The sequence below is a fragment of the Lutjanus erythropterus genome, chromosome 4, assembly GCF_056507025.1.
Source record: "Lutjanus erythropterus isolate fLutEry1 chromosome 4, fLutEry1.hap2, whole genome shotgun sequence".
Taxonomy (NCBI): domain Eukaryota; kingdom Metazoa; phylum Chordata; class Actinopteri; order Lutjaniformes; family Lutjanidae; genus Lutjanus; species Lutjanus erythropterus.
Genome location: NC_139320.1, coordinates 32,781,327 through 32,805,939, shown reverse-complemented (window position 1 = coordinate 32,805,939; position 24,613 = coordinate 32,781,327). Strand labels below are relative to the sequence as shown.

General features: G+C 39.3%; 1 protein-coding gene across 2 annotated transcripts in view; it reads left to right on the top strand.

Moving 5' to 3' along the window:
• Positions 1 to 24,081, top strand: part of LOC146328696 (fibroblast growth factor 12-like) — a 38,237-nt gene extending 14,156 nt beyond the window's left edge. The window contains exons 1-5 of one of the 2 annotated variants that reach the window (XM_084717683.1): positions 4,387 to 4,639; positions 12,567 to 12,677; positions 15,153 to 15,256; positions 20,911 to 21,109; positions 23,229 to 24,081. In XM_084717683.1, coding sequence (XP_084573809.1) covers positions 4,441 to 4,639; positions 12,567 to 12,677; positions 15,153 to 15,256; positions 20,911 to 21,109; positions 23,229 to 23,380 — 765 coding nt within the window. In that variant the 5' untranslated portion in view covers positions 4,387 to 4,440 and the 3' untranslated portion in view covers positions 23,381 to 24,081. Of the gene's footprint in view, positions 1 to 4,386; positions 4,640 to 12,566; positions 12,678 to 15,152; positions 15,257 to 20,910; positions 21,110 to 23,228 lie in introns of those variants that run through there. The other variant, XM_084717684.1, reaches the window with a different exon arrangement.
• Positions 24,082 to 24,613: the final 532 nt, after the last annotated feature.

Below are 24,613 nucleotides of genomic sequence, written 5' to 3'. Positions count from 1 at the left end.
ATATCAAAATGACTGATCAGAGTGATTTCGTTCATCTCTAACACGGCCTGTGGTGGACGGTGAGTTTAGACTGAACCAGACAGAAAATGTTCTGTAAAACCAAAAACTAGGATCAAAATGAGGCTGAAAAGGTCTGTAACTTCGCTCTGATTGGCTGCTGACGGCGTGAGAGGAGAGGTGACGAGACAGAGCGTAGATGGGTCCGATTAACTGTGAAGAGCTCGTTACACAATCCAACAATTATCTGCTGCAGGAAAGATGAGTCACTGACAACAAACGTGGAGTCATCATCATCATCATCATCATCATCATCCTCACATTGTGTGTGTGTGTGTGTGTGTGTGTGTGTTTGGGGTTCAACAGAGTGTCAGAGAACTTTTTGTCAATAAAAAACATCTTAACTGGCTCAGAATCCCGTTAGTCTTTATACAAACTCCTCTACTGCAGTTAAACTTTGTTCAAATGTTACTTAAAATTCTAGTGAAGGTCCCAAAGTCTCCAAAGATACAAAAAATATCAGGCTGAACTTTGTGGAGAAGTTTCTAAAATGTACAGAAGCACTTAGACACCTCATCTTGTAGTGATGAGTTTCTTTAAATTATGACTAAAGACCCGTTCAGATTTGTCTCCATTTAAAGGCTCCTGATTACTTTATGCGCCACAAAGGTTGAAGGAAACGCTCTTAATATTGTTTTTTGAAATTTGCTTGACACTTTTCTGAATCTCACAGTTTGTTGGACAAAACAAGAAAACAGAATCAGCAGATAAATCCATAATAAACATTTTTAAAATGCATCTGCAGATTATTCAGATTATTTTACAGTGTATAAAGTCAACTGAACGTCCTCAGTCCACAGGCCTGAGATCAGTTTTCTCCGGTTTTGTTGGTCTCACCTGAGGCTGCTCCTCTTCACAGCGCGATCAGATGAAGCGATGATGACGAGTGAATCATTTCAGCAGCAGCAGGATGAGAGTGTCGGGTGGTGTGGATACCTGCAGGCTCACACAGCGTTTCATCACTTAAGAGCAGATCTCATGGTTATTCAGCCCTGACAACATGTTCGTGATGCCGCTGTGAAGATGCAGCGGGCATAAAGATGCCTTTATGTAACCCTGCAGTCACAGCAGCCAACAGGACGGAGCAGCAGAACAGAACACGGTGTCTCCTGTCGACTCAACGAGACGTCGTACGGTTTATTTAAACACGGTTTCAACATTTGATCCGTCTTTTACTCGATAACCCAGTTCAGGCTGCGCTGATCTGTTCTGCAGCTTTAAAGCTTCCACTGCCGTCTGAATATTGTTGCTTCCTCAGTGAATGAATGATTGTTTGTTCTTCACACGACCACGACAAACCAAAACCTCAAACTCTTCAGTGGTGTTGCAGAGAGAAACAACAGATTTTGCTTCTTTAAGGCTGTGATGTGAATTATCTGCAGCTTCATTATTTATTTATTTATCTGTATTTTTTATTGATACACATATAAAACTGCTATAAAATCCAAGAAAGAACGAAAGGTGTCCAGTAGAGGTCAGGAAGCCACAAGCCTCTTGATGTTTGTCATATTTCCATCCAAATGTGTCACAAATTTTAACCAAGTTTGCAAAAGAAAATGTGTGTGAATGCTTGTTTTAATCCACTATGGTCATGTGATTATTAATGGAGATAAGCAGTAGGTGGTGCCAACTCTCCAATCAGATAAGTGTTATGTCACTGCAGAAGAAGAGGGTGCAACAAGAAGACGCAAAAAGCAAAAAACACCACAAGCTGTTCTGTTTGCTGCTTCCATTCAGCCTTTTTTAATGAGATACTTCAAAATGCAGATAAAAATACACAGATGGAAACACAGTTTGTGACAATAAACTTCTTATTCTGTAGGTCTGATGTGACCGATTCACATTAGCAGCATTTTAGCTTTTTAAGGAACCAAAAGGTTTCTTTAGACGCGAGAAGCGTCCACTGAAGTGTTGTCACTGGTTTAAGTTACCCCGTGTTACACGTGATAGACAGTGCCTGCCCTTTTCCATATTTTTGAAGGACAACTTCTCAGATGGTTCTGTGTAGCAAACCATCAGGTTAACCAATGTCTAAAGACCCAAAAATTAGTCTGCTGATGTATGAAAAAGTGACATCATGTTTGTATGCGACTAGCCTGCACAGCAACAGTAAAATTTCCGGTTCTTGCTGGATTCGTCTGCAACGTAAACGCTCAAGAAGTCCTGGACTTCATCTGTTGAATAATTTCTTCCATAACTCCTTTAAAGCAACAGCAATTTTTAATTAATTATTACAATAATCGCAAAGTATTTTGATAATAAATTAATCAGGTTGAATAATTTTTCAAAAAAGGTAAAAATTCTCTGATTTCAGCTTCTAAACTGTGAATATTTTCTGGTTTCTCTGCTCCTTTATGACAGTAAACTCAATATCGTTTGGTTGTGGACAAAACAAGACATGATCTCATTTCATCTTGGGTTTCGGGAAACACTGATGGACAATCTTCACCATTTTCTGGCATTTTATGGATCAAACAACTAATTGATTGATCAAGAAAATAATTGACAGATTAATCAACAGTGAAGTCAAATAAAGATGTTTTTTTTATGTCTGTAGAACCTGATGTGTCTCTACATGACAAAAAAACAAACAGATTTCTTAGTACAATATTCTTGCATGAAAATTTTTATTTCCTCCTGTAAACTAAAATTTGACGCACGCTTGCACTGGCTTGAACCAGCTGATTTCAACCAATAATATCATGACATCAATCAGCAGTGCAGAGCTAAAATTCAGCATCTCAAGCCCATTTTTCAACGTTACAATCAAATTCCTCCCAGCGTTTGCTCCACCTGACAATCCTGTCTCACCTGGAAATATGTCACAATAATGCCGTTTCATCTGGACTTTAAAGTAAAATGCTCAAGTGCAGAAGTTCTTCTCCATCTGTTCTTTCATGGTCATAGCTTCAGGCGCATCAGTGCCTCCTTCTGGACAGGAGGAACGTTTGTGAGGCTCAGATCTGTGACAATGAGTGAAAATGAATCTGGACTTGCGTCTGACATGAGACTGTGGTGGAGCTGAATGAATCCTGCTGAACTGGATCCAGAATGAAACCAGAACGAGAGCGGTCCGTCCTCCTCTGAAGCCGCTCAGTGAGTTTCAGAGGATGAAGAGAAGGTAGACCGGTCTGATGTGGGAGCAACACGAAACATCAGGCAGAATATTTTTAGGAGCTTCTTCCACACCTCCACCGCCCGTCTCTCCATCACTCTCCTCCCTCCCTCCCTCCCTCCTCTCTCAGCCTCTCATCACATTCAGCAGCTCTCAGCCTGTGAGGAGGAGGAGGAGGAGACGATGAGCAGGAGCAGAGCAGAGCAGATCCAGTCTCTCACTCTCTCTCTGTGTTTGATCAGCTCGTTTTATCGTCTCGTTTCTCTCTGGGATTTTTTTTTTTTCATTTTGAACTCCGTCAGGTTCGCTGTATGTCGTCTCTTTTCTTTTTCTTCAACTCTTTCCGGGTTTCTGATCTCTGCGTTTCTGCTGCTGCTGTCGCCGATCCTCTGAAGACCTGAAGACATCTCTGAAAGTTGTTGAAGATGGAGGTGTGAGCGGACAACGCCGTCCTGCCGTCTCTGGAAAACTAAACGTCCTGCGAGACGTAGACGGTGCCGTGCCTTCGCTCGTCACTCTATGGATGCATCATCAGCGTGGAAAATCTGGAGAATCCCTGCAGCTCCTGCAGCCATGTGCCTCCATCGGAGAGTCTGAAAGCCTGTGATGGATAAATTACCCAGCATGCAGTGTGGCTTTTACATGCATATGTGCAGCTGCAGTTTGTTGCATTTAGAACGAGGAATTATGGTGAAGGTTTCAACTCCAAGATCAGGGAATATTTATTAATTTATTTAGCATTTATCAAATTACGAAAGCAGAATTTCTGATGAAGTGTTAACTTTTGATTTTTCGACATTATGTCCATTTGATCGTCATAAAACCAGCAAAAGGTTTCAGTCGTTCAAATGCCACAATTTTATTGTGTTTGATGATTCTTCAGCTGAAGAAAATGTGTGAAAGAGATTTTAAAGTTTCTCTGGATTAGTCGCCATGTATGAAGCTTTGTCGCCCCCTCTGGAATAAAACAGAGCTGCAGGATGTGAACTTTTCTGTCAACTAAAATAATGAAATTAAAGACGAAAGAAAAAAATCAAAAACTTTCTTAAACAACTAAACGTGGACTTAAAATATCTTTTTGATGTGGATCTGAAGTTCTGAATCATGGAGTGGCTGTAAGAAAGAACACGTTTGTGGATTCGTCCGTTCAGACATGTCAGCTGATCTGGACTGACCAGTGATTGTCCTCAGACTCAGACTGCGGGGGTGGGGGGGCAGTGCGGGAGCAGATAGCCTTTCCTCGGTGGCTCCGCCCACCTCTCAGGGAGATGGCGGCGGCCATCGCCAGCTCCCTGATCCGACAAAAACGTCAGGCCCGAGAGTCCAACAGCGAGAAGGTTGCCACCAACAAGAGACGCTCGAGTCCCAGCAAAGACCCGAGGTCTCTGTGTGAGAGACACATCTTCAGTGTCTTCAGCAAAGTTCGTTTCTGCAGCGGGAAGAAGAGACCTGTACGACGGAAACCAGGTAGGTGAGACAGACGCTGAGACAGACGACCTGCTGTCTGTCAAAATGGACGCACTGCACTTAAAAGCTTAGTTAAAGCAGTGCAGGTGGTGAATAACTGATGCAGGTTTTGCCCTTGTGGCTTATTGTAGCTGCACAGAGAGGTGAAGACCCTCCCCTTCTGGGGCAAAACCATGAGACCTTATTTCAGAAAAGAAAATGTACAGTAGTCAACAGCAAGGGACAAATCATTTTATGATCCTGTGCAATGACTTGCACATCATGTTTGTCAGTTTAAAAGATAATTTAAAGTCATAAACTTTGAAGATACGTGATTAAGAAGATGACACATCCAGAAGTCATGTGACGTCACTCTTCTAACACTGAAACCTTTTTTTTTTTGCATATTAGACACAAAGCACTGTAAGCTTGACCAGTGTTCCCCAGACTTTTCTGGAACGCCCTCTTATGGATGCCGTTAATTAATCAATAACCACCACCAAGAAAAGAATTCAAAAGTGGACGAATACTGCAGTTAAGGGAACTTTTTGTAGTGATTTCAATTAAGAAACATTTTATCTATGACTCAGAACAAGTCAAATGGGATCAATAAATTATTTGTCTCTCACTGGGAGCTACTATACATTTATTTTTTTGCAAGATAAGGATGGATAAGAGGCCATAGGAAGGGGAGGAGCTTCACTTCTGCCTCTGACATCAGCTGTCAGACTCGCTGCCCTCCACATTTATCATTTGCAAAAAATATTGAAGTAACAGGACTCAGCAGATTTTTATCTGTACAGCAGATTTAGTGCTTCTTAAGCTAAATTTATACTTTGTGCTTGAGTACGTAATCGTGTGCGTGGTAGGAATTTCATCATCAGAGGGTGTCTGCACACCTCCAATTTGTTGTGATGCTACAACAAGTGACAGAACACCGTCTGCACGTGTGGAACATGTCTTGAAGGAACAAAATGGTCAATTGTCTTTCGAGTGCACTTCACGCGCTTCTGCAGCTCAGCTTTGTCTCCGATTTTCTTAGTGTAGCTTCCTCAGTAAAGCTATTTTGTCAAAGGCAGAACACAGCTGGATTTCATGAGTCTAAAGCCACAGAACAACTTGCTGTTTTGTGTCTGAGGATGTGCACAACCATCGGTCCAAACAGACACAGGATGTGTGTGCCAATTCAGTGGACATCGTCCAACCCAACATGTCCATTTAGGGGAATATTCAGGCCTTTAGCCTGTTAGCCTGTTAGCTTGTGGTTATTATGCCTACTGAAAAACAAAAAGCACATTTTTGTTTCAGACCCAGCTGTAAAAATACTGAGCATATAGTTGTCTTGCTGTCCATCATAAAACAGAGGTGTTTTTTGTTTTTGTGTTTTTGTTTGAGTCGACGTTCTGCTGTGGAACTTCTCCGGTTCTCTGCAGACTCTTCTCAGACAGAAACTGAATCACAGCCAGCAGTCTTATTAAACATTACATAATTTTCATCAACAATTTTAAATATTTAATGAGTCTCAGTAGCGACGATGTCAGCAGTGTTTCCTCTGGAGAACCCTCACTGGATGAAATAAGAGAACGTCCTCCTGCAGACCTGACCTGAAGTTTGGAGCAGGAGGATGAAGAGGAGGAGGAGGAGACGCAGAGGAGACGCAGCATGTTGGACCGCTGGACGGTTTTCAGTATTTACACATTCATGAGCTGCGTCTCTCATTAGCCGCCTCCCCCGCTGCTGCCGACCGCTTCGTGTTCTCTTGGCAACACAACAAACAGCTTCTTAAAGGAACTATCATACAGACGTTCTGCCGGATCAGCTGCTTCAGTCCACAGACCTGAGGAACGTCTCCAACTTGAACTCGCACAGTTATTAAACTTCTCTGCAGCTGCTGAGTCACTCAGTTACTCCAACGTCACCACTTCTTCTTCTTCTTCTTCTTCTTCTCATGTTCTACCATCAGTGAGCCCCCTGGTGGTCAGATGTGGTACAGAACGAAGTCTTTTTGATTTTATTTTGCAGCATCAAACTCTACATTTACAACATAGACTGTAAATCAAAGCAGAAATGTCTTCAGCCTGCATTTTTTCTAACCCTGTAACTTCATTTGCATTGATCAGTACTTTCCTGAAAACCCTGATTTATCACTCTGAGACGTGTCTTCTGCCCCCTGGTGGATCATCAGTGAACTGCAGGCAGCAGCCGACCTCTGAGTGCAAAATCCAACATGGCCGCCCTCATGTAGAGATAAATTTGAAAAAGTTACAGTAAGAATAAGTTATATTGTTACCAATATCTCAATACTGAATATTCACCATAATGACTCTATTTATTATATAATTAAGTAATATTTTACAGCTGAGTTTAAAGTAAAATCATTTTGAAAATATATGAATCAGATATGATGTAAGATCATTTATTGTAAATCATTTTAATCATTATTCTGTTGAATTTCATGATGCACTATGTATTATTTCACCACAATCACAAATTAACTGTTAAATAAACAAATTAAAGGCTGAAATGTCATCTTCAGATAAATGTAGATATTTATATGCATTTTTTAATAAATGTAACCTGCTCTTGTTATAATCACTAGGATGTTGCAAACAGTTATGAGCAAGTGAGCACATGGTAATAATTGTGTTTTTAATTGATTTTTACTAAAAATATCTATTGCCTATCATTGGTCAAAGTAACATTCACTGACAAAAAACAAAAACAAAAGTACAAATTAAAATGTGTCAGATTTTCCAAAAGCATAAAAAAATCTATAAAATTATAAAAATATTTGTTTCTAAAATAAAAACTGGTGTGATCAGTGATTTTTTTTTATAAATACCTGTGATGTCAAATATGATACAAACAAAATATCATATATGTAAATTTATAGATTTTTTTAAAATCTGTATGTTTCTAACATTTTATTAAACCAATAATAATTTATTAAAGACAAAATATGAATATGAATATGAGATTCCAGACTGAAGATGCTGACAGTTTCCTGCTGACTCAGAGACTCTGACACGGCTTATTGATTAGTCACACGATCAATACCTGCTGTCAGCTGCTGTTTACATGATCCATTAACAGACCTCATTCATAATAATCATCTTCACATACAGACGTGTCAAAGTTCTCTGGAGAACGTCGGTTCTCTTCTCCATTCAAACAGTTTTTACAGCTTCAGCCTCGTGTTCTTTTCATTCTTTTTTTTCCACAAAACTTTATTGACTTAAACATGTTTTTATTTGTGCATTTATCACAGCAATCATGTTGAAAAATCACTTAAACTAATATTAATGGTTTTACTATTGTTGTTACTGTTTTTGTGTGTTCTTTTCTGTCTTTCCTCTTCTTCTCACTTTAAAAAAATATTGATATCAAACCTTTATATGATGCAGATGTTTCCACATGTTCTTTGTTTTGATATAACTGATCAGAGTTTGCAGCACAGTCAGCAAAGTATGTGGTTAGATGAAATATGTCAAAAATAAAAAATATTTAAAAAATAGCTAAGGTAAAGTCAAATAAAACAAAAACTAACAAAACAAATGTAAAAGAGTTAAATAAAATGAATCTGTCTCTTCACATTTAAAACTGAGAGGTTTAATTTTGTTTATATTGTTGAAAATATCAAATCTGACCAAAAAAGATCAATAAATTGACATTTATAAAGAAATGATCAGGTGATTCAGGTGTCTGTCCTGGTTTATTTTTATTATTTAACAGTAAATTCTCATTAATATCAGTGAAGCATCAAATATTCTGTTAATAATATTTTTCTGTATCTTTAGGCACAACACTCACTCCTTCATCCATCCCATAATGTCTAGAACCAACAGGTTACACTGCAGTTTATATGGAAAAATATGACAGTAGAAAAGGAAGAGCAAAGAAATAAAAATAGAAAAAAACAAAACAAAAACATACAAAAGAAACAAAATATTTTTTTTTATCTGAGAATGAATGTGGAGAATAAAATTGTGTGCGAGAAACCGATTTATTTATTTTTATTTGATGTTTTATTTTTTTCTGTCCTGTTAAAATGTGACTCTGATTCTCGTTTTAAAGGACGAGGTGTCGTTTTTATCACGTCTCACTTCAGCATGTGATGAGGTGTTTGAACCCTCCGACAGACTCACACACACACACACACACACACACACACACACACACACACACACACACACACACACACACACACACACAGAGTTATAATTATAACTTCCTTCAGAAAACAAACCTCTGGATGTTGAAACCTCACAGATGTTTGACGTCCTGAAAACTGAATGCGTTAATGATCAGATGATATCATGTAACAGTAAAGTGCTTCTGCAGCTCTGTGGAGATTTTCAGCCTCTTTCAGCTTCTAGTTTTGGTCTCAGCTCATTTAGAAGGTTTTCTGCAAAAAGAAAATATTTTTAATAGTTTACAATGTAAAACATCACAGGTTCCCTTTGATTTGCACAAAAGAATTAAGAATAAAAAAGCAACAAGAGAAGATTAGTTTCTTCAATTCAGGTACAAATTCAGGGGTTCATCCCATTTTTGAAGTTAACTAGGAGATAAATTAATTCATTTTAAGGTGTTTTAAATGCATTGTCTCTACATTTTAAATAAGTTGTTGATGTTCCAACTTCTGCTAAAAATGTTAGATCAAGTCTTGGCAAGTATATGAGTCTATGTATCTGTGATTTATTAACCCTGAAACGCTGCTGGGAAGTAACACACTCCTGTTTGTTTTTCAGTGCACCGATATATAAGATAGATATGATAAGATATTCCTTTTTTCATCCCACAACAGGAACATTTACAACAACAAAATGGAGAGCAAAGATATACAGAGGCATCAATAAAAATATATAAAAATATAAGCAAGAGGAACATTAGAAAATATCATCTATTTAAAAAAAAGAAATATAAAAGTAGAAATGTATATAGAATGTCAGGAGATACCGACTGGAATTGGTATAACAGTATGAAAATATCAAATTTTAAGATGTTTTTAAGAGTTAAAAAGTCAGAATTAAGTTTTTTTATTGCGTCATTATATTACAGTCCATTCATTTATTATCTCCTGAAATCATAATTAAAATACTTAAATGACATCATTGTTAAGAGATAAATTCATGACAGATTTCGGAAAAATAAAAGGATGAAAGGATTCAGTCTGATAGTGTCAGGTAGACAGACGCAGTCACACCTTCAGTGGGATGATCGTGTTGCTTCATGTCGCTGGATGTGGAAGGAGATGAACTGTTAAATGACGATATAACGCTCCATATATCAGATCATCCATATGTTTTTTAATTAACGACAGACTGCAGGCCTGCGTGTTTGTTTGGGTGTCAGGCTCCTCTGTATTATTAAGAGCACAGAGGGATACATGAGAGAATCTGAATAATTACGGGAAGTGATGGGTTTAATGAATTAATTAATGTTGCATAAAAACTTTGGTGAAATTTGGAAAAGATCTTGTTTGTTTTTTAAAAGAAATCAGGAGGAATAAAAAAGACGAGATGCTGCTGCAGCTGCTGCTCTTCTTCCTGCAGCTGGAATCACATTAAAGGTTCTGTGAGGTGTAGATGCTATATTAGCAGTAGCCATGCAGGCAGGGGACGGGGGGACTTTACCTTTTGCTAAAGCGGATGCCAACTGTAGCTGCTGTTGGCTAGTTAGCTCACTTAGCTGTGCAGCTAGCAGCTGATTCTGTGGATTGTTAGTATTAACACCTCTAGAACAGGAGCTTTAGACTACTTTTCCCAGCAGGTAAAATCAGCTAATAGGACTACTAACAGAACTGCTACCTGAGCTAACTGGCTAATGGCAGGTAAGTTACAGTTTGTGTTGATTTTTGCAACAAGTAAAGCTATCTGTCCAACAAAAAAGTGTAAATCAAAGAGAGTTGAGGTGGAGCAGCTGGAGGAGAAAATAAATAACTGATGGGTGGATAGCTTTACCTGTTGCTAAAGTAAATGCCAACTGGTGCTGATGTTAGCTATTTAGCTCACTTATCTGTGCAGCTAGTGGTCATATCAGCTGACTCAGGGGAGTGCTGGTGTTAACACCTCTAGCACAGGAGCTTTGGACTACTTTCCCAGTGAGGAAAGTCGGCCAGTAGGACTGCTAACTGAACTGCTGACTGAGCCATCTGGCCAATGTCAGCTAAGTTACAGTTAGTGGTTACTTTTTCAGCAGGTAAAACTATCTGTCCACCAAGAAACTGTAAGTCACAGAGCTGAGGCAGAGCAGCTGGAGGACATCAGAGAGAAAACTGGGAAATATTATCTCCATAAATTATGATCCAGATCAGAGTCACGGTCAGAGCCGCTCTAAATCACCTCAGTATAAATAGACAGACTGAGCGGGTGGATGGACGCGTCCCTGCACTTTGTGGGCGTTCTGTCTCTGGAGCTGATCACCAATAAAGAAATCTGCGATGAGTCGATGTCAACTCGATGAGTATGTTCAAACGCTGGAAACGTTGCATCAGACTTCAGCTACCTAAAGCATATTTGACTTGATGTTTCACACAGCTAGCATGAGCAGGACAGCTAGCAAGCTAGTATTTAGCAAGTATTTAGGTCACTCAGCAGATTGAAGAAACAGCTCCCGACCAAACGGGATACGTCACTAATGTACAGCAGAGAAAACAGTTTGTAGAGAAACTGTTTAATGATGATCTGAGAAAAATTATGTTTCTGCAAAGAGGAGTTTATTTTGGCCTCAGATGTTGGTGACAGAAAACATCATATATAGAACCTTTAAAGAAACCCTCCCTCCCTCTGTCTCTCAGTCTGTCCCTCTGTCTCTCAGTCTGTATGTCTGTCTCGGAGTCTGTCCAGCCCGTCTGTCTGTCTGTCAGTCAGTCAGTCAGCGTGTGTGTGGATGTTTTAAGTAGCACAGTAGCAGCTGCTCTGCTCCACATTAGCCTCTCTCTCTCTGTGTTTCAGTCTATTTCTGCCTGAGTTGAGTCCTTCTGGCCCACATTGTCATCTGGAGCATCACTTCATCTCTGCAGCATGTTTACATCCTCACATCCTCTCACTCAAACACCTCAAACACACACAGACACAGAGGATCCTGATGTGTGCGTGGCTGCGGATGGACATTTTTTTTTTTTCATCTTTGAAGGAGTTTTTGTTTGTTTGTTTGTTTCAGATCATATACGTTTGTTTTGTGTGATGTAAGTGGAGTAAACAAAGGTGATATAGAATGGAAGGTTTGATTTTTATTGTTATTGGTGACTTGATGACTTGATGATGGTAGTAATGATGATAAAGATGAGTTCAAAATTCTTATTCGTTTGTTAAATTGTTCATATTTTGTATATTTCCTCTTGCTTATATTTTTAGATTTTAGTTTGATGCTTCTTTTTTGTTGCTGTAACGGCATAAATTTTCCCGTTGTGGGACTAATAAAGGAAGATCTCATCTTATCTTAGATGAGATGAGGAGAGGAGGTGACAGAAAGTGAGGTCAAATTAGATCAAGTGACAGGAGGTGAAATGATACGATGTGTTAATATGAGATGAGAGGAGAGGAGGTGATATGAAGACAGATCAGAGGAGGTCAGAACAAAATTAAATATGATGCAAAAACAGTTTTCAGTGAAGACAGACTGCTGGAATAAAGACAAACATGACCTGTGTGTGTGTGTGTGTGTGTGTGTGTGTGTGTGTGTGTGTGTGTGTGTGTGTGTGTGTGTGTGTGTGTGTGTGTAGTCAGCATGAAGAGGCTGGAATGAAACAAAGATGAAGAGGAGTGATGAAGATCCAGAGATCTGATCCTGCAGCTGAATAATGAATGTGTTCAGAGTGGACTGATGGTGGAGCTGAACTGTGTGGTTGCAGCATTAATCTTACATCTGTGTGTGTGTGTGTGTGTGTGTGTGTGTGTGTGTGTGTGTGTGTGTGTGTGTGTGTGTGTGTGTGTGTGTGTTGCAGAGCCGCAACTGAAGGGCATCGTCACGCGTCTCTTCAGTGAACAGGGCTTCTTCCTGCAGATGCAGCCTGATGGAGCCATCAGTGGGAACAAGGACGAGAACAGCGACTACAGTGAGTCTCTGCAACACCTGTTCAACTGACACACACACCTGGACACACAACTGACACACACACCTGGACACACAACTGACACACACCTGGACACACAACTGTCGCCCACCTGGACAGACCTACACCACTCTTTCCCCGCCAGTGTTGTTTGTTGTTGCTGTCATTGATTTTTCAGTTCTATGAATATGTGAACATGGAATATATCAAAAGAAAGAACAGATCTTCTAGTTTCAGACATAAAAAAGTTTTGTTTGAGCTTCATTCGTTCTTTTTTTATGAGCACTTGAATGTTGGTTGCATCAAAAAATCCACTTTTCAGACAAAAAAAAAAAAGAGAAAACAGCATTTATGTGACAGAGACATTTTTAAGCAGACTGTGGACTTCACATTTTTGTTTTTGTTTTTGTTTTTTTATCACTTCATATTATGTGTGTGACATCACTGTCACCAGTGTGGTCAATGTTAGCTGTGTGTACATGAAGGAAACACTCCAGGAAGCACTACACCTGCTCTGTAAATGTTAGCTGTGATAATTCCACCTCTGCAACAAAAATAAAACTCTGAGTCCAGCCAACGTGAGGAGCAGACAGCAGTGAAGCAGTGAAGAAAAGAGCCTCACTGAGAGCTCTGATATACAGTTTCTGTTCCTCTGATCAGCGATCAGTGACGACTGCAGCCGCTCACTGGAGACTGAAGGCTGCAACAGCAGGATCATCTGATCAGGATCTTCTCTTCATGAGCCTCTTTCCCAGACGTTCTCTTCTCCTTCACAGACACGTTCTGTGTTCCCCTCCACATGTAAAGTACAGACATGATGACAGAATTGCATCCTAAATATTCATGAAGCTTAGAAGAAGCGTCGCTGCTGGATTTGAGGTTTAACTTCCACCTCCAGCTGCAGCTGAGCTGATCAAAGATTTCCTCTCTTAAACTGACGTCCACCAAGAAAAACACCGCGAGCAGAAAACTTCATGCGGAGTTCCCCTCTGGTAGTTACCACCTATTTACCATGAAATTATGGAACCTGTAAATTGAAGCGTTACTGTAAGAGTTTCGGTGAATTATCTGATCAAAGGATCAATAGATAGATAGATCAATAGTACTTTATTGATCCTAACCTGTGAGATTGTTATAATGGAGGTCATGAAGCTGATCAGACGTGATGGATGTGTCTCTTTGTGCTCGTGAGCAGCTGATCTCAGTGTGTTTTCAGGATTACAGATTCTGCTGCTGCTTCGTTTAAATCCTCTGGTTTGGAAACGAAAAGCAAAAAAGAGGACAAGAAGAGGAGGAGGAGGAGGAGGAGGAGGAGGAAGAGGAGGAGGAGGAGGAGGAGATGTTTTGGATTTCCCTCTCTCTCTCTCTCTCTCTCTCTCACATCATCTGAGTTAAATAAAGGAGGATTAACAGCAACCATCGCCACAGGCCTCTTCCTCCTCCACCTCCTCCTCTTCATCCTCACCCACACTGCAGCTCTGTGTCCCCGAGGATTAAATCACCTCTCATCACTTCATCCCTACAACATCTCCCCTCGCTCCTCTCCTCTCCTCTCCTCTCCTCTCCTCTCCTCTCCTCTCCTCTCCTCTCCTCCTTTGTTTCTCTCAGTTTATCAGCTGGCAGCGTCACATCCAGCAGCAGCAGATGAACCGATTTTAAACGTCGACACAGTTTAAACTGCTGCAATAAGACGATCTGATCATTTACAGACGTGTAGAAACAACTGATTTTAGATAAAAGATGGATTCACTGTCACTTCTGTAAAATCAGACAGTTGCATAACGAGGTCTGGGTGATATCGCTGCAAAACCTTCCACGATAATGAAGTTTATATCGGTCGATATTGATGATTATTGATCATGTAGGTTGTGACATGTTGTGTACTTTAGGGCTGCAAGGTGCAGTTCATCTCCAATGAGCCTATTCACTTCCTCTCCTTTTCTTTCGTCCTCCTCCTCTCTTTTTCCATTTTTACTGTTATCATTTTTTTTGTTTTAGTTATTTTCTTTTCTTTCTCTTTTTTCTCTGTTTTGTTTTTACTTTCTGTACTTTTCTCGTTCTTATTCTATTTATTTCTCTTCCTTTTTTTCTCCTTTCCTTTTGTCCATTTTTTATTTATTTTGATGATGTATCTCTCAGTGTTTGACCAATAGGCTTGCACCTTGACAGGTAATGCCCCGCCCACTCAGCTCATTTGTGTCACACAGCTCAGGTGTGCTGATGAAGACCAGTGCTGGTCGACACGTGTCGGTCATTTTGAAACTCTTTGATTCTGTCACAGGAGAGGTTTTTTTTTTTTTTGCAGAGACTGTGTGCAGTGAGCTCTTCACCTGAAGAATAAAAGTCTGACTCTTGTTCCATCAATTTTAATATTTGGTTTCTGTCCTGAATCATCTCTTTAATCTGACCCGTGTGTCTCCCTCAGCAGTAACCACCTCTCCCTCTCTCTCTCTCTCTGCCTGTGTCTCTCGCCCTCAGCTCTGTTTAACCTGATCCCAGTAGGTTTGAGGGTTGTGGCCATCCAGGGAGTGAAGGCTGGACTCTACGTGGCCATGAACGCAGAGGGATTCCTCTATACATCAGTAAGAAAACCTGTCTGTCCGTCTGTCACAGTAACACAGTGTTCTTTATCGGTTATTTGGACGTTTCTTTTCAACATTTCTCTTTAAAGGATCTCAGAGCTGAACAGTTTGAGAAAACATGTCGGGTGTGGTGATAATTAGGGTTCACATTTAACAGATTTAAGAGACTAAGACAATTATTCTGTTAGTTCATCTTTTTTAAAAATGAAATAACACCAAAATGTAAATGTCTCAAATGTATTTATATATTTATCAATATGTAGCATCTCATGTAGTAAAGTGTAATGATTTCATATATTCACAGCAGTGTTTTTCTGTAGAATTAATAACTATCAGTGATCTGATTCAGATTTTAGATTCATCTATAATCACTCAGAGCGAGAAACAGTTAAAGATATTTTATTTTAACATTAATAAGAACACATTTCCACCTAAAACCATCATAAAAAAATAATCACAGCTGATGGGAAAAGACAAGGTCAAAAAAAAGTTGCTGTTTGTAAAGTAAACATTCTTTGTTTCAACATCTGAGAGCTTTAACACAAAAATTCAGTCAGTTGTAGGTGCTAAGATAAAAGTGTTTCAACCGTCCCTGATCTCCCCTACTTTATTTTTTAATGGGGCTAATTAATTAATTATTTGTATTTTAGTGTCAGGAAATTGGAGCCAATCAAGATATTTTATTGACAGAGATGATCATAGTTGATAAACAACTGTTACTGTGTGAGAGAGAGTGAAAGAGTGACAGTGTAACAGCTGTATTTTCTGTGGGGTCAGTATGACCGCCTGTAGCTGAAATAGTTAAAATGATCACATATTCTTTGCTGTCTGTGTAATTTATATATAAAAACATTTTAAATTAAAATAAAGACACATTCAGGAAAAGTCAGGAGCAGCATCATAGTTTTTTTTTTTATTCAGCAATTATTGTACAATAATTTAAAATACCTATTTTGTACTTTCTGCTCTCTGTAATAACAAAAATGTCATTTGTGTTGTAAAAATGAAGTCCGAATCTCTCAGTTTGATTTATTTAGAACATTTTAAACATGATACAAAATATTGCTGTTTGTGTCAGAGGAAGTGCACGTGATGTTCTTCGTCACCACAGTTTACCTGTAAATAATCTGCAGTTCACAAACTGTTGGTTTTATACCGAGGTTTCAGACGTACTGATCATCCTTTCGTTGTTTTAGTGTTGCTAAAAATCACGTCATCAAGGAATTTTGAACGCAGCTCGTAAAAATGCTTGATAAGTTGAACTACACTTACAGCCACTTTCATCTCGCCGTCGCCTCGAGGTGAGACGTTCTCTGTCCGTCTGTACAGTCAGTTACACTCTGCTGAGATAAAAGTGCTGATTAAAATAGTAACATAAATAAATAAATTCATTCACTCATTCATTTTCAGAAAACTTTATAAAAAAAATGAACATAAAACAAATTACAAACGAGCAGTAATAAAAAAAGACGACAAAGGTCACCTGAGGATTGTTACCATGACGACGAAGCTCACCTAACAAAGGTCACCTGATGATCCACAGAGACACTTAAGAGAAAAAATCTCGGTATGTTTTTTCAGCACAATGAACCGTCCATAAAAACTCCATAAAAGAATCTGAGTACAAAAATAAAAGTTTCTTTCTGTGTGATCAGAGTGATGTCACAGATGAAGATCCTTCAGTCTCAGGAAACGTCTTTTTGGTTTCAGCTCATTTTAAAACACAAACTCCACATACGTCACGTTCCCATTTCTGATCACAGTCTATTTGAAAACAATAATAATGATAGTTAATAATCACAGAACGGCCTGCAGAGCAGACAGAGAACAGATCCAGCTGTTGTATCGCTGCTCCGCCTCAGTGAGTCCATCCAGCATCCATAATTCATGTCTGCTCCTTCCATAAAACTTTAAAATGCAATTCTTCAGTCGCTGTGTGCACAGCATCGGAAACGAGATGGAGTGACGGAGGAAGGGAGAGACGAGGGAGACGATACGACGGACGTGTGCGAACTGGAAGAAGCAGGAAGCTCCGTTTAAAGACAGTGAAATGTGACCACTGTGTCGAAACAAAATCACGGTTATTTATTATAAATTCAATGTCAGCACATCCCACAAGTCCCACCTGTCATCGTGCAACATATTCTCCTCCCGGGTAGCATCAGTTTTGCACCTGCAGGGCTGCGTGGTCAAGCTAGCAATAATAAATATGCAACATCCTGGTAGATTTTCAAAATAAAGCTCAGTGAGAAACATAATAAACCTCTTAAGATCATGAAACTGTTGCAGTTTGGTGACTTTCAGGCACCAAAACTACTTGTTTAGTTTGAGAAAAAAATCATTTTTGTTGAAATAAGTACATTTTGTAAGTGAAGTACATGATGTAAGTTAATAAGATGTCAGAGATGACTTTTGGTTTCACACAGGATCTGTAACTGACTCTTTCTCTGCCAGCGTTTTTGACAAAATTCACTGATTTTTCAACACCTGCAGAATATTCAGTTCTATGAATATGTTAACATGGAATATATGAAAAGAAACAACAGATCTTCTAGTTTCAGATGCAAAAAAAGTTATTTTTTAGCTTAATTCGTCCTTTTTTTTATAAGCACTTGAATGTTGGTTGGTTGCATCAAAAAAATCCACTTTTCAGAAAGAAAATGGAGAAAATATTTTTAAACATTTTTTGTTTGGTTTTTGGGTCCCAGAGGCCGCAGTGTGAGCACCGCTGTTTTCATGCTTGAAAACACCATCTTCTTCTTCTTCTGTTCAATTGCTGTGTGCTTTAACGTCTTGGTGTCTTTGTGTTTGTCTTAGACTTTTGCTTTCAGAGCTGCTGACCAATGATAATCTGATCTAATTGTAAGATGAAAACCTCGTCTTAGAGAAACGTTAACCACGACAAACATCACCACGACCATCATAAGAATATTGTTGCCACACCCAAACCTCCAAAAATGCACCAGACTAAACACACACAAAGTTTAAAATGTGTAGACATGTGTGAGTCTGTGACTGTTTGCTGACTCGTCTGTAGCTCCAGTGTAGAATCACAGCTGAGGCGCCGATGTTCAGAGTTCCTCCTGCAGGTGACAGTCAGCTGAGGTGAAATCCTGCTGCACCACTGATTTTTAGTGCTTGTTGATTTTAAGGTCAGGAATTGAAAAACGAAATCTCTTTATATGCAGACGACGCCTCGCTTTATGTCCTAAACTTTCTGTCCCACTGCTGCGTCTTTGGCAGCTTTGTTAAATTAACACGCAGGTGAATTTCACACTCAGACGCATGAAGTTGTTTTTCTTCCCTTTCTTTGAAAGCTTTGACAGTTGCATTTCAACCAAAGACTAATTTTTCTCCCCAAGACTGTTTCATTTGAAGACTTTTTGCAGGCCAGAGGAGTCACAGATATCCAGTCATTATTGATACAAAGTAGAGAAGAAACTGTGGAAAAATAAACCAAGCAGCAGGTGGAAGTTTAAAGGTGTGATCAGATGTTATAATCCAGATTATGTGAGGAGTATCAGTGGATTAATTGGACTCGTTGCAGATGAAGGATACCACTGTCTCTGCTCCTCTTCCTCTGTGCATCGTGTTGTTTTTTGTCCTCAGTTGAAAGTAGCGTTGTGGTGCATTCTGGGAGGCCCGGCTGTCTAAACACTGTTTATTTGAATTATCACATGTTTTGATATGTGATGCGGGACGCCTGCTGGGAGGATAAAAACTGTTTTCATCATTTATTCCCTCTGTTTCCTCCTCTCTCCTCCGTCATCTCCGTCCTCCCCCTGCAGCTCCGTCTTCTCTCTCTCTCTCTCTGTCGTCTTTTTCCTCTCTGTCTCTGGTTTTTGTGTCGTCATCAGTAGTTTTGGTTTCTCACTGATCCTTTCGCTCGCTGTCTGCAGTTTCCACCCCAGATATATTCACATTTTGCGATGATGTCTGCTGAATCTGCAGGAGGCCCGAAGAAGAAAATATAATGTTGACGTTGTTGTGTTTGGTTTTTCTTATTCAGCTAAACAATATGTCTAGTTTTTTTAGTCAAAGACACCCTGAAACTTTTTCTGTAGTAACTTTTGCTACTTTTAAACCCAGCATCCAAATTACCCTGACATTCTCACACGGCTAAAATGCAGACTTCTGAAAATACTACTGACCCTCTTTTAGTTTTAAAAGGGTTGTGTTTTAGTCTGGACGGATGGAAGCTGAGACTTTGGCGTAGACGGCCATCCTCACTTCTTGACTGGGTGTAAGCAGTCATGATTGGTCAGGCCTCTACCATGTGACCCTTATCCACTAGAAAACAACATTTTTGCCATTCCTGTTCTATGTTTGTCAAAATCAACCATGGAACCGACAAGCTGCTTCCTGTTTACATGAGTACTTACTGTACGTGAAATTATTGTGTGGATGGAGATAATCTTCATTTTTAAATGAAAATGTATCTGTGTGTATGTAGCCCTTAAAGTGATAGTTCACCCAAAAATGATGTTTGGGATGTTGGATTGTCCCTGAATGCATCAAGAAAAAGACTTTTCAGAGCTTCATTATTTTAATTTCTTCTTCATTCTCTGGTTGTATTTCTTCCAGTGTCAAAATTTTCATCTTCTTCTGTTTTAATCTGAATCTGAAGATGTTTTTGGGAAATTGTGGCAGGAATTTTATGCACAGAAATTTTGTAGACTAATGAATCGAACAGGTCACCTAAATATACCTTAAAAGGTCCTAATAATAACATAACTTGGACTTTATGACAGAGATGTTCTGAGCAGCTTGATGAAAAAAAACATCTTGAGCTACAAACAAATCAGAGCAGCTTCGATAACGTCTGAATTCAACGAGTGTGGAACAGGTTTCTGCTGCCTGGTGAGACGTTTGTTCTGCTCTGGTTGGTCCTCTACTCCTCCTGACCACCTGTTATTATATCCACACACACACACACACACACACACACACACACACACACACACACACACACACACACACACACACACACACACCTGTTATACCTGGAGGGAACCATAATGAGCTAAATTTACTTGAATCAGTCCCGGCAGAGTTGAGTTTGGTCTCAACAGTCCAGGTTTAACATGGATCCAGTTTCAGTCTGTTTCAGTTTATGGAATTACATTTAAGTCAGCATGAAATAAATCCTAGAATAAACTAGATACATGTAAATAATAATGTAAATAAATGTAAATATAAGTGTATAAATGAAATAAAAGTCCCCTGAATTGAGTAAAAGTAGTTCTTTGAGAAACATAATAATTTATAAAAACTATATTGACTTGCTTATTTATTTATTTTTATTTATTTATTTGTAGGATGGTGCTGCACGAGTGGCAGCTTGTTAGCATAAAGAAATATTGAAGTAAAGTACAAACACCTCAACATGATACTGAAGTAAAGTACTTGAGTAAATGTAATTAGTTACTTTTCACCACAGCTTGTGTCAAATAACAGGTAAACAAACAGTGTGTTTATTTTCATGTGTATCATAGTCTTTGTTGTTTATTCCCTCTGAACCTGCTACAGCCAATCAGCAAACAGCTCCTGTGGACTGTATTCAAACATGTCTCCACTCTGTGTGTGTGTGTGTGTGTGTGTGTGTGTGTGTGTGTGTGTGTGTGTGTGTGTGTGTGTGTGTGTGTGTGTGTCAGGATGTGTTCACAGCAGAGTGTAAGTTTAAGGAGTCGGTGTTTGAGAACTACTACGTCATCTACTCGTCCACGCTGTACCGGCAGCACGAGTCGGGCCGCGCCTGGTTCCTCGGCCTCAACAAGGACGGCGTCATCATGAAGGGAAACCGCGTGAAGAAAACCAAACCCTGCTCACACTTTGTCCCCAGACCCATCGAAGGTGAGACACACACACACACACACACACACAAAATCACACGCATACACTCACTCTGGTGTCTCATCTCCAGTCCAGAGACGGATCAGGACGTGTTTAGCCTTTAGCTTAGCACAAGTAATGGAAACGGGGGAAACTGTTAACCTAGCTCCATCAAAAGAGAAAAATCCAGAGCTGACCAATCAGAGGTATGGATTAAGAATTCATTAAAGACCAGTTAAATATACAGAATATCTCAACATGTTTCTTTCATGAAAAATAATAAAAAACACTTTTTTAAAAAACATTTTGGTTAAAATGACATGATTTATGTTTGTTCACGTGTTTCATATTCCCCTCGTCACACTGCATTTCTGCACCAACATGTTGTACTGTTCCTTTAAGTGACATCAGTAGGAGGAAATTACATCATCTAAGAGTCTGACAAAGACAAATAAAAATGCTGGTTTACATAAACACACAAACATTTTAACAGACCTTAGAATGAAGAATCGAGTATTTAACGAAGCTGTGTAATAAAATATAATAATATTAATATATCAACAATATTTTACTAGTTTTTTTTTTATTAATTAATTTATTTTAGCAGGACTGATGTGATGTTTTTGCTCTCCAGCTTCTGCTTTTCTTATAAAGGATAAGAAGAAACTAAATTACAAAGAAGTTCACTGAAATTGATTTATTTTAATCAGTTAGCCTTTTGTCAAGGCTAGCTGTGGCTAGCTTTAAAGATTTGACTCCCTTGTTTTAGACTTGTAAGCTAGTTGACCTTTAGCTTTTTGTTGTAACTTCACGTTTATTTAATCTTCTGTTTTCACTGAATTTATACATTGCTGTGGCACAGAAAAGGTGTTATGTGGCAAAATAGATATCCAACAGTCAGATTTTGCTCTTAATTTATATGAATTTTGACTTTGTGGAGCAGAATTATCTTCGAAATGCTTTTGATATCAAGAGAAAATCAAGTGACTGTACCTATAATTTAATTTAATTTAATAATTTATATATTTATATATTTATGAGTTTTCAGCCTACATTCAGAGTATGAAGTGACTCTCTTGATTAGCCAATTCTTTAACCACTGCAGTTTATTTTTATTATTCCAAATTAATTGTTTGTGAGGAGAAACACCATAGATGAGATCATTAGAGGGGGAGTTTGTGTACTTGAGCTGCTCAGACGTGAGCGGAGCGTCTCTGAACTGATGCTGAGCAGCAGGGAGGTGAAGCAGCGTGACGGAGCAGAGGTCGTCCTGCAGGAACTTCCTCTGAGTTGGAGGACAAGGTGAAGCTCTAATATCACAGATGGAGGTTTAACAGGAAACATGAAGCTCCGTCTCTGCTTTCAGCTGCTTGGTCTCACCCCTCCTCCCCCTTCTTCATTTAAAAATATCTGTCAACTATCACCTTCCTCTTCCTCCTGTCCCTCCTGTCCATCTCCTCCTCCTCTTTCTCCACATCCTTCTCCTTCAGCCTCTCCACATCTCTCTTCTTCTACGTTCTCCTCATATTTTATATCCTCCATCTCACTTCTTCCTGTTTATTACATGGCAGTACTTGAGATGTACATATTTATATAATCATGGACATTCATATCTGTAAATTCAAATTTTCTCAATTTTCTAACAATAGCTACCTATGTTTTAGCTGTTTAGCTACAAATGTATCTCCTCACTATGCAAAACTAAGTTTCAGTTTTAGTTTTTGTTGTTTTATTTCTAACTCTTAGATTATTCTCATTTTGTTTATTTTGTCATTGATCTGATGTGGCTGCTGTAACAACACATTATTTTCACTTGTGTGAAAGAATTTTTCCTGTTTGTGACGCCAGTTTGTAACGTAAACCTTGTGAGCTGGTTAATTCATGATCAGGAGACCTTTATGTCGGATGCAGAAGCATTTATGGAAGCTTGGTCAAGGAGCAACACAAAGCTAATCAGTGTGTAACTGCTAATTCTGCTTGATCAAACTGGCGTCACAAACAGGATTTGTAACTGTCTTCAGATGTAACCGAGTGATATTACCTTTTACTCTAAAGGAGGAAAATTCCATCATAGTTTGGGTTTATAATAATAATCATTTCTTTCTTTGTCCTCCCCTCTTGCCCCGCCCTCCCGCTGCAGTCTGCATGTATAAAGAGCCGTCACTGCACGAGCTCGAGGAGAAGCTGAAAGAGTCCTCACGGAGCCCGACGCTGAACGGCAGAGAGCGGGTAGGGAGCGGGGAGGGCGATCAGGAGCAGCAGGAGGACTGCACAGAGCAGGACGGATCATAGCCTGCAGCGCCCCCCACAGGTGGAGGAGGAGGAGGAGGAGGCGGAGGCGAACTCCCATTTTAACACTCCCTCTGTTCAGCAACAAACGCAACTACAACCACACCAACGACAACAACCGCCACGACGACGACGACGGCGACAACAACGAAAACAAAGAAAAAAAAAGAAGCTAAAAAAAAAAAAAAAAAACGGGGAAAAATCTTCTTGCTCGTGTTGAAATATTTTAAATGTAAAGGGGGAGGGCGAGGGGGAGGGGCTTGTTTGAAAAAATATCAGGACGTTGACGATGATGATTTACATTTTATGCAAAAAGCCCTGCTGATACAGCGCCCGGAGGCTAGCACACCTACTCTTCATCGCTACATCATCATCATTATTACTGTCACGGTGATGACAACATGTTTTCCGTGTCAAGCGAGCGCTGAGAACTCTGAAGCTTTAAGCCATGTAGAAACTTCACTTTCTTTCATTTCTTAATGAATGCAAAAACTTTCGCACTTTGGACACACCGCGCTTCTTCTTCTTCTTCTTCTTCTTCTTCTTCTTCTTCTTCTCCGTGTTGTTCCGTCCAATCAGAAAGAAGAATGTTTCTGTTTTGTCTTCTTCAGCTGCCACATGTTGTTTGTTTCGCTCTGTTTTTTCGGGTCGGGGAGTCGTGGGATTTGTTGCAGACACTGCCTATAAAAAGCTTCAGAGGTGAACGAGTACCGAAAGACTTCCTGTTCTGTTGGGACCGGACTGGAGGAGGGCAGTCAGGTAATCTGGATCATGTTTATGAGAGTTTAATTCAATAATTCAGTCTGACAACCTGCTGGTTTCTAGAAACTTCACAATCCTGTATTTTGAAAATCAAACATCAGTTTTCCCCTCTCAAATTACTTTAAGTTCATTTCTATGAAAATCAGCTTCAGTTAATTTGAATTTGCTGCAGAATAGACAGTTTCTGGGTTCAAAATTTTGCACCCGAACCATGTTTAGAAGACCCGGTCGGCACCAAATTTACTCTAAATTGTTTTTAATAAGTTAATGTTAATTCACGTTGTCAAAACAAAACTTGCTTTGTGCCCTAATATAACATTTTCTATTCTTCCTCTCTTCCTGATTCAAACAGCATGGCTAATCCACCTGTTATTTCAGATTAAAAGTCCACTTACTGTCTTGGTGACAGATGACAAACGCGACTTGTCTAGAATCAGTTTTGCAGTTTGTTGCATGGAGTGTAATAAAGATAAC